At 40.9% G+C, this 13,602-nt stretch overlaps 1 protein-coding gene across 1 annotated transcript in view; it reads left to right on the forward strand.

Annotated features, from left to right (window-relative positions):
- The first annotated feature begins 1,072 nt into the window (after positions 1–1,072).
- arhgef10la (Rho guanine nucleotide exchange factor (GEF) 10-like a) overlaps positions 1,073–13,602 on the forward strand; it is a 63,436-nt gene continuing 50,906 nt past the window's right edge. Inside the window, exons 1-6 of the mRNA XM_030776765.1 lie at positions 1,073–1,142; positions 3,114–3,222; positions 4,228–4,331; positions 5,314–5,391; positions 7,267–7,446; positions 11,306–11,476. Of these exons, the coding sequence (XP_030632625.1) occupies positions 3,126–3,222; positions 4,228–4,331; positions 5,314–5,391; positions 7,267–7,446; positions 11,306–11,476 (630 nt within the window). The 5' untranslated portion in view covers positions 1,073–1,142; positions 3,114–3,125. The remainder of the gene's footprint in view (positions 1,143–3,113; positions 3,223–4,227; positions 4,332–5,313; positions 5,392–7,266; positions 7,447–11,305; positions 11,477–13,602) is intronic.

Here is a 13,602-nt window from a genome sequence, read left to right on the forward strand (position 1 = left end):
TTCACGTTGTGAAATGCAAACATTTAAATGCAGAGCAGTGAATAGTCACAGTAATACACTGGCCAGATTCACTGTGTTCCCTTATGCATATTTGCTTGTGAAATCAAAGTAAATATCTTTTGGTTGAGTGTTTGAGTTAATGTGTGAGGAAGGCGTAGGCTGCCGTGCTGCTGATGATCAGTCTGATAGCTTGAATAATTGGAGCTGTCGGTCTGATATACCCCAGAATATTTTTTTTTTCCTTTTTTAGAAGAAAAACATTCCAGTGAACTAAAGCTCTCCTTCATGTGGCCAGCCCACACATTGCTGTTTGTCTCTTCCTTGGATCCTGACAAGGGCTTATTTGGCTTTGTCAACTAATCCATTTCTCAACGCACGGTGCACAACCTCACATTATGTTAACTGAAAACAGTGATTGTTGAGGTTTGATGCCGAGGAGAGATCGTTCTAGACAAATCACATTTTAAAAGAGAATCAATAGACCCCCACCAAGCTAAATTGGGCAGAGAGACTTTGAGTGAAGTTAATGACAAATCCTGCTGGCTTGGAAGACAAGCCAAACCAATAGATCAAACAAAGGGTACACACAAACAACACAAATTACATGGAGAGTCAACACTCTTAACAGATTTGAAATTTTTGCAAATGCATTTAAAAGCATGCGGTATACATTATATATTTACAGTATATCAGTCTCTTGGACACACACACACACACACACACACACACACACACAGAGTCTCAGCTGGCCTTCAAGCCTATTGTTTGTTGTTTTCCAGGTGAAGTGAGTATTGACAGTGGGACTCAGACAGCCAGTCCAGAGGTGATCTATGATGATGTGCCATGTGAAGATCTATCTCCAGGAGAAGGTTAGTCTCTGAGCTGAGTCTTCTCTTATGGACAGCTCATCAGTCTCTGCTTCTCTGGGCAGGGTCTCACTGTCTATCTGTCTGCACTCTGTTTGAGTGCTTCTCTGGGGCTGTGTTCACAGTAACATGTCATGTTGTTTGTCAGGTGACATGATCTACGAGGACGTACAGAGAAATGAGGGGCTGCAGGGTCCCAACAATGGTTGGAGCTCCAGTGAGTTTGAGAGCTACGATGAGCAGTCAGATTCTGAAAAAGCCCCCACCCGCAGCAAGGTATGCCTGTGTGTGTGTGTGTGTATGTGTGTGTGTCTGTGTGTGTGTGAGAGAGAGAGAGAGACAGAGAGAGAGAGAGAGAGAGAGTATAAACTTCAGGCATTGTATCCAAAATGTAAGCAACACTCTTGTTCATTATTATATGTTCATTTAATTATCAATCCTTCACTTTAATTTTGAGCCCCTGGCATATTATGTATGTACACTGATCATTATTGAATGCAAATTTCTGGATAAGTATTTCAATTTTCTCCATGTGGATATTTGTATATTATTTCGGTTGCCTGACACAATTCAAATAAGTGGGGCAACGTCAGAAGCTGCCAGGTTCTCTCATGGCTCAGTTGACTTTTTTCTCCAGAAGGGGGCAGTGTCTGTCTAGACTTGCTGGTCCATTGTCGGCACTTGTCTTCACTTGCTCGCTGACATTACTCACAATGTCTGCAACGAACAGTGAATGTATGATTCTCCACACACTGTCTTACGTTCTGATGAGGTCAGGGTGGTGTGGAAACACTTCTCAGGTGTAGAGTCCCCTGGAAACTAATTTCCCAGCATGAACCTACTATCTGCCTATGGCAAGAAAGGGATTGCTGCATTCTCTCTCCAGCCTAATACTCTCTCAGCAAGCATAATATAACACAGCTTCACGCCAGTACGACTCTGAATCAGTTTCCCCATGTAATTATGCCTCAGTCGTATCGTATGCGTTTCCAGTTAACATTTTCATTCATCACTCCATATATTAATCGTTTTTTCACTGTCTAAGAGGGTGTGGCTTTTCGAAAGATCTGAATGGATCGATGATAAACAGCTACTAGTAACAGACTTTAAAAAGATGTATTTGGAGCTCAGTTATAATCTAAAATAGCTTTGTTATACAGTGAAGGGGATATTTGGTTTAAATTAGCATTAGAGAAAGGGCACAGAGACCCCTCCTGAGAATGCTATTTCCTCCTCAGTCTCCTGCTCTGTGCTGCTTGAGCTTAAAACCAAAGCTAAGCTGTTAGCTTCAGTCACGCTCCCTCATGTGCCTTGTGGTTGTTCCTCCTAGTGTCTATGCTGATTCTACCCTCCCTCATCCCTCTGTTTCCCCTCCTTTGCTCCGGTCTCTGTTCTTCCTCTCCTGTCGTATCTTGTTCTCCGTGCTGCTCTGTGAACCCTCCCCACACACACCTGTCTCCACATCTGTGTCGCTGCTGTGATGATACCTGTAGCTCTCCCCCGACGTGCGACGGCTGAGGGAACGTTGTGCCAGGACCAAGAGGGAACTGGCCATGAGGCTGGGGGGCAAACAACAGGTATACAGACAATGGGCAAGAGTGAGCTTTTTCATGGGACTCAGTAGATTACCATCATATGATAGCCCAATCTCTCTCGCTCTCTCTCTCTCTCTCTCTACCTCTCTCTATCTCTCTCTCTCTATCTCTCTCTCTCTCTCTCTGTCTCTCTATTTCTCTCTCTCTCTTTCTCTCTCTGTGTCATGCTCACCTTTTACTATTGTGTTTTCTGTCTATAAACACAAGTTACAGGGATCGGCGGGATCTGTGCATGAATAAAGCCAATTACACATCTCCACTGATTCAGGGACATCTTCAATTACTCTCAAGTAATGACCTGGTTTCATGAAATGGGAAGAAGAAACTCCCCACAAGTATATAAAAATATCACTGTGGTTTGAGCCTCCCTGCGTCTCTAAAGGCCTTTACTGGAATTTAGGGTGGGGCTTGTGGTCTTGTCAGATGAGCTGTGTCAAATCAAAGCCTGTCGCTGCCCAGTGAGAACATTCAAAACATTTTCGTAAATGGCACACAGATTGAAGCACACAGCTGGAGCTGGATCTAACGCTGAGGAACGTGTGATGGTTGACCTTCTCTGGTCAGTAATGACCAGAGGGGGGTCGTGTACCTGGACTGAGGGTGTAAGGAACCGTGCGGTGTCTCTGTTCATCTCTTGTCCTCCACCCAACAGGTGCACCAGCTGATGAGAGCAGCTCGCAGTGGGACAAAAGATGGCCTGGAGAAGACCAAAATAGCTGTCATGAGGAAAGTCTCCTTCCTTCACAGGAAAGACCACTCAGGTAATCCGGAGTTATTTATTTATTTATTTTTTCAAGCAGATTGTTCCACCCTTTTGATCCCCTCTCGAGACAAAATAGCCTCTTCTGGAGGTTACTGAAACAATTTTTTGGATTGCTTGGCTTCCTCAACGAGAACGAGAGGCTAGTTCATTGAATTACTTAATAAATTTTATGAAATGATGGCGGATGCGAATCTGGAAGAGATTGATGTCTGTCTCTGTTTTTTTTTTTCGAATCCTTCTCTTAAAGAAAGAGAAAGAGGGGAAAAAGAGGGGGAAAGGGGAAAGTGTTTAGATGATGTAAGATATTTGAAATAAAGTGACTGGGATAAGTCAAGCTGACTGACTTTGATTAAAAATGGGTGGAGGAGCTAACAGAGACGTTTGATGTATGAGAAAAATGAGACGCAAATTTCACATCGGAGATGTGTGCCCCAAGACACCACTGCATGCAGAATACTGTCGGCTAACAGAGATTGCCAACCTTCTTTTTTGAAATGACAGATAACAAGAAAGAAAGAAAAAAAAAAACTCATCAAGGAGAGGTAAATAGGCCACCTATTTTTAGCTTTTAATGGCGGACCTGAAGATATGGCTAAGTGTTTTGATGCAGTGTTGTTATTTCCTCTCCTTAGTCATTAACTTGAGCTCTTGCAAAACTTGTTTGAGTATTTCTTGGTTTAGGAGTTCTTTATAAAGTATGAAATTTGTTGACAGTCTTTCTTTGTGGGTGTGTTGAAAGTGTTTGGCTGTAACATAGTGTGATCTGTTTTTGTGCTGCTGCGGGGCCGCTGCAGTGTTTCAGCGTGTCTCTACCCCATTCTGAGAATAGGCCTGTGTCTTTGGAGCAGTAAGATCTGAGAATTTGGATGTGCTTTGTAGTGCCAGAGTATAAGAGGTTTCAACGAATGTGTTTGTGTTTGTGTGCCCGTGTGCGTGTGCGTGTGCGTGTCCGTGTGCGTGTGTGTGCATGCCTGTATGTGTGTGTGTGTGTGTGTCACTGCAGAGGATGCAGAGGATGATGCAGGGTATCTGGATGTGACTGTGTCAGAATCAAAACATCCACCTGCAGAGCTTGGACCAATGCCAGATGGACTCAGCAGCCAACAGGTACGGAGATATGCTTGTGCATGTGTGGAAGACAATCTGTACAGATAAGAAAGAGACAGAGAGAATGTGAATGTATAAACAAATTAAGGGAAGGCCAGTCAAAAGATTTTCATTTTAAATGGAACTAATGCTCTGAAAGGTAATGAATGGATGTCTGGATTGTCCCACATCAGAGCACATTAAGACATGACAAGAGGAACAATTCACATAACAAGGACACTAATCTTGCTCTGTGTCACTGTATCATCTGCAGTCAGATGGCCCTACACCAAGGTTTCCATTTTTAGACATATTTATTTGATACATTTGCTGCCATTCATACAGTAAGCATTTGGTGTACAACTAATCAAGGTCTCCACCTGTGGTGTAACATCTGATAGAAATCACATTTAGATTTTGTCAATTACCTGATTATTCTGAGGAGGATGAAGATTAGCGTTCAAATTGTAATGAAATAGTAAAATGATGTTCTTCTATGAACATCATCTTATCTTCTATCCTATATGATTGAGAAAGTAGAAGATTGCTGGCAGTGCATTAAACCTAAAATTCATAAATATAAACCCACATTAAGATATAATGATATAAAAGAAATATAATCACAAATCACGAACAACAACAACAACAACGACAATGACAACAATAACAACAAAAACAAAAACATTTGGTTTAAAGAAAAATTGACCTAAACAAAAAGAGAGACCTCAAAATATAGCAGGTCTACTTTAATGTGCCAAGGAGAACCATTTAATACCTAAAATTCCACTTTAATTTAGTATATTAGTTCATTTAAATCATAGATAAGCATATTTCAGAAAACAGACCTGTTGGCAAACAAAATTGGAAGCATATTCAAATTGAAACCCCATCTTTTTTTTCTTTTGGTGAGTGAAAGGAGCTGTTCTGAATCATGCTCCATCTCTCATTCTCATTCTGAAATTTATAATGTGTGAGATCCCCTAATATATGATTTCTGTCTTAGATTATCCGTCGCCATATATTAGGATCCATCGTCCAGAGTGAGAGGAATTACCTGGAGTCCTTAAAAAGAATCCTGCAGGTGAGTCAGTTGGCCTTCAGTGTGTCTCTCTGAGTTTGTGAAAGTGTTTACCAAACAAACGTTGGCTATCTATGGAGCTAAACATCACACACACGTCAACTGTGCTTTAGTGAGCTTGCATTACATTTGAAGATCTTTGCCAATATAAGCTTTGAGTGTAATAGTCAGAATTCTGAATTGATGCAAAGTCAATGGGTCTTTGAGTACCTTTGCTGTTTATTTTAGACATCCATTGTCACAATATCTTTTTGAGATAGCAGATCCTAGTTTGGCCTTGTATGAGTGTTGAGGCCAGTAGAAATTTTTATTTGAAGATCACCTCTTGGAAGTCCAATAAATACATCTCCATTCTGTGTTGCTACCATTGAAATAGAAGCCTGTATTTTCCTGCAGGTTTCAGTGGCATATACTTCTGATCTCTGTCAGAGGTGGGCAGAAAAGCATCTGTTATCTCTCCTCTTTGAGGGTAGAGTTACTCTCCCATGTTGAATCAAATATCAATGACAGTTTTACACTCTGACAAATTGTGTCAGTTTGTATCTATAATATCTGCTACCTTTTTTGTGAAATCAAAGCGCTGTCTGTAACTTCTCACAATCGTTTTTTTGCATTGTAACTTCACATGTCGCTGAACTAATCAACTCAACAAGTGTGTTTGTTGATAAAGCTGAATGAAGTAGATAGGCCAATAAAAGCTTACAGTGAGACACAGAAAAGATGAAAAGGGTGACGGTAATTAAGCTCAGTGGAGACCCTTTGCTTCCCTAAGCCCTATAGAAGAAGAAATAGTCATTTTGTCTCTTTATGAGCCTGAGGTTCTCTGTCTCCATGATTCATTTACCACAGCATGTTGAAGATTGGAAAGATGGCTTGATGAAATGATGAAAGAGCTTTTTTGTTTTGTTTTGTTTTTTTCTCTTTCTCTTTTTCCTCTTATTTATTTACTTATTTTTATTTTTTGCATAGCTACCAAGTACCAAGTGCTGTTGCTTTTGAAGAATAGCCTTCATATTTTATTTATGAGAATCACTCAGCTGCTGTGTAAATGCAGTATGTGAGCATAATTGCAGGAGGTCACATTAAGAGATGCTTAAGGAATTAACCACTTCAGCAGGAGCCACATCTTGCTTTGATTCCAAAGAGAAATAGAATATATATTCTTTTTTCTCCCACGCAAAAAAATCCCATATTGTACACTCTGACGTAACCTTTCTTTCCTTCATTTTATTCTCTTAGGCTTAGACCATTGAAAGCCACATATCAGAGCAATGATCAAAGAACCTTGGTGGGCCAACACGGAGAAGGGGAATTATTACATTATGCGTTTGCTGTATGTTGCGTCAGTGTGATCAGCAGGCTTAGATCTGCATAAAGACACAGGTCATTGATTCATCTCAGAGGGAATCCATTATGTGTACTCTAACACTTGAATTGTTGAAGATTTGTTGAGCGATTTGTTGAGCTGTCATTACGCTCTTCTCATTAAAGAAACAGGAGAGGTTGGATCACTGGGTTGACCTGCTACTGTGGTTTCTTGAATTCACAGAAGACAAATGAAATGAACTGTTATGAAAAAAATGGAAGCTTCAACCTAAAAAAAAAAGTGGTTACAAAAAAATGAATGTTAACAAAGAAGGACATATTCATAAATGCATGTATTCTAAATTGTTTTCACATTAACTATTCAAATTTATTCGACATATTTAACCCTGATCTGCTGTGAAGGTGCTCTTGAAGCCAGTGTGAATGCTAAATTAAATCAAAGGGTAGGGCTGAATAAAACACACTGAAAAAAAGAAAAAAAATTGTTTGCTCTCTCAACACAGTCACGATCTAATGTAAGGCTTCCCATTTCCTTTTGACGTCCTTGCTTAGGAGTACCAGCGCCCCCTGCTGGAGGCAGAGCCTCGTATCCTGAGCCCAAGAAAGATCCGGCCTATTTTCTTCCGCCTGCGTGAGATCACGCAGTGTCATTCTATGTTCCAAATCGCGCTGGCATCCCGTGTGGCTGAGTGGGACGTCAGCGAGAAGATTGGCGACCTCTTCGTGGCTTCTGTGAGTGAACTCTTGGACGGGATGTGTGATGAGTCTGTAGGGCTGTAATAGGGTGGTGAGATGTTTACTGTACTGACAGCAGCTCATAGTGTTACACTTCAAAAGCACTGCGACATGCTGTCAGCAATGATGGGCATGTTTTCAACATGGAATTAACTGGAAGCTTTAGTATTGTGGCTAATGCATTAATGAATAAGTGCACTGCTGTGATCCCTCACACTGGGCTCGGGCAGAAAGCCTACTCATTATTTATCAGTTGAAAGACCACATTTTGACACTTCTGTCCCCTCTTCATTGTGGAATTCCATTGATTGGCCAGACTACCCATCCAAGACTACTGACTACAAAGAGAGAGCAGAGCTGATTTGAAACTACTGTTTCCCCCCCCACCTCTCCCCCTCTCTCTCTCTCTCTCTCTCTCTCTGACTCTCTCTCTCACACTCTTTATTTCATTGTCAAGCGGCAGTGGAGTAGGGCTGAGGGATAGAGAAGCAGGAGTTAATGTCTATTTATGACTTGTTAATTTCCTCTGCACTCCTCCAAGTGCTGCTGTCAGCAGGTCTGTTTATGTTTAATCATAGTAGAATGAATGGAGGGGTGCCATTTTCTTCCCTCTCAGTGGGCCTAACTCTAATGGGTTATGGAGAGTGTTTAGGTGCATGGGACAGTAAACACATTAAGTTTCAAAGTACCTCACGAAAATTACCATTAATTTTCTCTCCCTGAAATGCAGTCACCTGTAGATTCCTCAGTCAAGGGATCAGACAACCTTCCAGAGCACTGTCATTAATATTTTACATGAGATTTTTAACAGTTTGCTGGTTTTGAAAGCTGACATAAACATTGCTAAAACCATTATTATACACAGTGTATGGTGATTATCTTCAGTAATGCCCTTTTTTTTTTTTTAGTTCTCAAAGTCCATGGTGCTGGATGTATATAGCGATTACGTCAATAACTTCACCAATGCCATGGCCCTCATTAAGAAAGCCTGCATGTCCAAACCAGCTTTCCTGGACTTCCTCAAGGTAAGCTGTAGACAGCTGTCTGCTCAGGGTTGTTCCTCATCCACTCCACTGCTCCGGTGCCATTGACCTTCAATTACCGCAAAGGCTATGCTGTCCTCCAGTTTACCGAGCTTCACTGCTAGCTTGTCTCTTCTTTTAAACGCCTTGTTTCACTTTAGAGCAGTCTCCCGGGGACATCCATTTTTTGGTATATTCTAAACACAGCAATGTTTAGGTAATACAAAACAATGCTTTTTTTTTTGGATAATATTTTATGTTTAAGGTATGAATCAAGATAACTGTAAATGTTCACGTATGAATTAGGCTACGGTGGCGTTTTTGAAATTAAACTTTGAAAATGACCTTGTTAATTATGGTGTGCTGCATCGCACTTTTGTTTTTGTTGTAGTTCATGTTTGAAGTTAGTTTAGCGCTCATGTGTACATCTACTCTCTGAAGTTGCAGTATCTAATGATGGCCAACATGTCCTGGCAAAGCTGAGAGAATCAATACCATAATAGTAACCTCCACCCACACACTCAGGTTCCCTGGAGTGCCAAGATCCTTCCACTCTCAGTATGGAACTGACTCTGTACTCTGTCTCTCTGTCTCTGTATCTGACTTCCTGCAGTGGAGTGGAGTGTATCTGAAATGTAAATCTCTTTCTCTCTCTCTCTCTTTCTGTCCACAGAAGAAACAAGCATCCAGTGCGGACCGCATCACACTCTATGGGCTGATGGTGAAGCCCATTCAAAGATTTCCCCAGTTCATTCTCCTCCTGCAGGTGTGTAACCTTTAATCTCCTGTCTACTGTTTTCCTAAGCACCATCTGCTACAGCTTTATTAGCAAAGTTATCAGCATTGCAGTGATTATATAGTTGATCATAAACTGACAAGTTACTTCAACCTTCACTCTCTACTTCTAAAGGAAGGATATTAGAAAATACTCCCACTTTTGCTCTGGGTACATTAATTATATTATATTATATTATATTATATTATATTATATTATATTATAGCCTACTACATTCAGATACAATGTGTAATAAAGTGACTATAGGAAATGAGCATGCACACACACACGCACACACACACACAGACACACACACACACACACTCACAGAATAAACAATCTACTGCTGTCCTTTACTCATATCACAGCAGAAAAGCGTCAATGACACATCACAGGCTAAATGTCAAGGAGAAAAACAGATTTACGTAAGAAATATCACACTGACCTACTCTGGTAGAGGTCTCTGATGACAGGGAAATGTCAGGATATCACCCCAGTGAGCCATTCTGTCTTTTTTTTTTTTTTTTTTTTTTTGGTTTTCGTACAGAGCCAAAGAGTTTTGATTTAAACTTTGTTATACTGAAGCTGCAGTACTTCATTTCATACCTCAGTAGGCATCGATTATCCATGAATTTTAAAGATAAGTTATACATCTGAATACGGAATTTTCCCAAAAGACTTCATAGTGGTGCAGAACCTCTACTTAATCACAAATAAGACCACATCAAATCCAAAGCTCTGAAAAGAGACCGAAATATACAGATACACACAAACATGGATCAAGAGAAACTCTTCCTCTCTGTATTTTTCTCGCTCACTTGAACAGACAGACGGATGCGCGCGCACACACACACACACACCAGAGTTAGTAAATTTATTCTAACATTATACTTGAGATAAAGTAAAACTACAACCATAAGAGAGTGGGAATGACTTTAGGAAGAGTGCAATTTACCCATTAAGAAACAACTTAACTCGAAGTCTTAAAGTATCAGGCCTTTAATGTACTGACGCTTTCAACAGTAGGCTACATGATAAAATCATAGCTTACAACAGCCTAATAAAGCACTGTCAGCACTCTACAGCGTATCATCAGTGTTAAACGTTGAAACCAACCAAACTGTTGTTTATTTTACTGCTCGACATCGATAAACGGTAAGCGATCGCAAGACGATTGGAACCAATGTTTTAGTCATAACGAATGCATTAAAAAGCAACTGCTAACTTCTTCTTAACATAATGCAGACACACTCAGCTTGTCTTTCGAAAGATACAATTTTCAGGGTACATTGGCTTGCAGTAGCTAACGTTAGCTACACCACTTCGACATTCACCAGCTGAGGTACCCACACCTACGATGATGAATATATATGCCATTGAAACTATGGGTAAGCTACGCCTACCTGTACAAGTACACGAACGCATACGATCTCGTACCTGTTAGTGTACGTCCACGGCAGTTAGGTTCAGCCGCAACAAGTTCAGTCGGTTACCGCTTGATATAACGGAATTGAATTAAAAAAGAATGCCTTATGATTGACCGTGCGAATTCGTTTAGATGCAATAAGTAACAACAGTTGTCAGCAGAAATGTCCTGGAGTAAAAATTATACAATTTCTGTATAGATGTAGCTGGGTAAAAAGTGAAAGTTGGTGATATTGCTGAAACTCAGAGCACAAGTCCCTAGTGTACTACTAAATTATACTAATGAACTACTTCCACTTCTTTGCTTAACCACCTCCGACACACACACACACACGTATGCACTGATATCAAATGCTCTTTTTTATGAAAGGATTCTAGGATTTGGGTTTAGGTTTGGTTGTTTTATTTTCTACAGCACACTCATGTCTGTACGTCGTGATCTTGAGGCACAGTTACATTATCTGACACTGCTAATCTGATTAAGCTGAGGAGGTTCTTTTGATCAGTCTGCCTGAGTGGACTGAGCTGAAATTATACAAAGGCAGTGCATTACCTTTTCAGACACCAGTTAGAGTTGATTTTGCTCATTAAAACTCTCTCTCACTCTCTCTCTCTCTGTATGCGTGTCTTTCAGGACATGTTGAAAAACACTCCTAAGGGTCATGTGGACCGGCTGCCTCTGCAGTTGGCATTGACTGAGCTAGAGACTCTGGCAGAGAGGTTGAATGAGCAGAAGAGAGTGGCTGACCAGATCACTGAGACACAGCAGCTGGCCCGCAGTGTCAGTGACCGCTCCGTAAGCAAGGTGACACACACACACACACACACACACACACACACACACACACACACACACACATGCCCACTTCTAACATAGCAAATGATTATAAAACCTCACCTCACCAAGGGTGACCAACTACATGTAATGTTTCTGTAAATGACAATTACTTTTAAATACTCTCCTTTACAGTAAGTTACCAAGGCAGTAAAACAGATAAATTATATCTTAATTATAGGCTCTATTCCAAAACCATTTAAATCATTGTATTACAGAGCCAAATATGACTGACAACAATGCAAAGTGTATATTTACATATTTGATATACGTAACTTGTCACGCATCTGCTATGACCGAAGTCCATAACATATTAGAAATATCTCAAGACCAGTGCACAAATGAACAACAAATGCCGTTTACTTTGCTTCAGTTACTTTATTACTCTAAACAGAAAGAAAGTTAAACTATAAATTTGTAATAAAACAGTCAAATATGGCTCCTGCATCTGCATGACAAGTTTAATTTATTTATCCTTCACCCCTTTATTTATTCAACCCTATTTATTAAACCCTCTGTTTCACCAACACCCCTCCGCATACCTCTTCAGAAACATGCCTCTTTCTCTAAATTCATCATTTTACTGAACCTATCAACTCTCCCAACAAACCTGCACCTTCATAGGATAGCCCTCTCCCTCCCTACACCTTCTGTTATCAAAATGAGCCAAACATAGCTACATTTTAGCCAATCCCGAAATAGCCCAGCCATTTCACATTAGTGCGGCCCAGCGTTTTTTAAGCAATCATCACCCACAAGTGATGGCCCATTATCGCTCCTGAACAGGGGCCTAAATGCAATGGCAGGGTTGTTCCTATTCCATTACTACACTGATATTACAATCCAGCTGCTGCAAATCTGAACAAATGCATTTTTGAATAAGAGGAATTAGGGAGTAAATGAGACATTTAATTGGAAACTGCGAGGACTCTCTCACTTTTTCCCTCTCTCTTTTTCTCACTCACACACACACACACACACACTCTCTCTCTGTCTCTCTCTCCCCCTCTCTTTCCCTCGGCTTGTGTTGGTGCCATTTCCCGGGCACCAAAATGAGCTGATTTGTGCAAACTCCCTGTTTCTGCTCAGAATTCCATTTACTGCTGTGAGACTGCAGAATTTCAATGGGAAGTCGTCTCTTCCATTACACCATAAGCCCTGAATGAAATATTCATTCTGTGTCTTAAACTATCTTAGGTAGTAGAGTAGAGAGAGTAAGGAAGATAAAATGCTATGTGTGGGAATCTGCCGAGATTTCACTGTCTCCCTTTGTCTTACTCACTCACTCGTTTGTTCAGTCACACAGTCATGCATGCACACGCCCAGACTCACACACACACACGCACACACACACACACACGCGCGCGCACTCATACACAAACACACTCGTACACATACCGACATTTTAATACAGATGCATTTCCCGTCTTTCACTGTCACAAAGCAGTCTCAGCAGTCTCTTGTTCTTCATGTCTTATTCAAGCATTCACAAAAAAAAACAAAAAACCCACACTGCACATAAACTCACTCTCACTTAGTGTCTCGTTTCCCTTGTAGAAACAAACAAATATCTCCATATTTTAAAGAACTATTCCTTTTGCTCCAAGCTTGATGTGTGTTTGCCATGGCCTCATGGGAACGCTATGTAAATGCAGATCAGTGAGCGCTGGCCCTGCGTGAGAGAACGTCTAATTTTCCAGTGAATTTCGGCAAAAGGCCACACAATGTTCCCAGTGCCCCACAGACGCAATCATTCTCATTCTGTGAGGGGATGTTAAGCTGGAGGTAGAGGGGGTGATGACAGATACATTATTTCTAGGAGCAGTCTTTTGATTGATCGTACACAAGCACAGAGAATTATTCTGAATTGCATATCTGTAGCTTATTGTCTGCTTGCTCTTTTTTTGCTCAGCCGTTCATGTAATGTGGCCAGTCCCAGAGGAATGTTTAGAGTGCACAGAAATGATCAGCCTCTGTCTACCCTCTCATAAAATAAGCTGACCATGAATGCCTCTCCCTGATGTACTTTCAGCCAGTGAATGTTGCTATGTGTGTGTGTGTGTGTGTGCGCGCGTGCGTGCATGTGTGTGTGTGTG

This window comes from Chanos chanos, chromosome 6 (genome assembly GCF_902362185.1).
Source record: "Chanos chanos chromosome 6, fChaCha1.1, whole genome shotgun sequence".
NCBI classification, from domain to species: domain Eukaryota; kingdom Metazoa; phylum Chordata; class Actinopteri; order Gonorynchiformes; family Chanidae; genus Chanos; species Chanos chanos.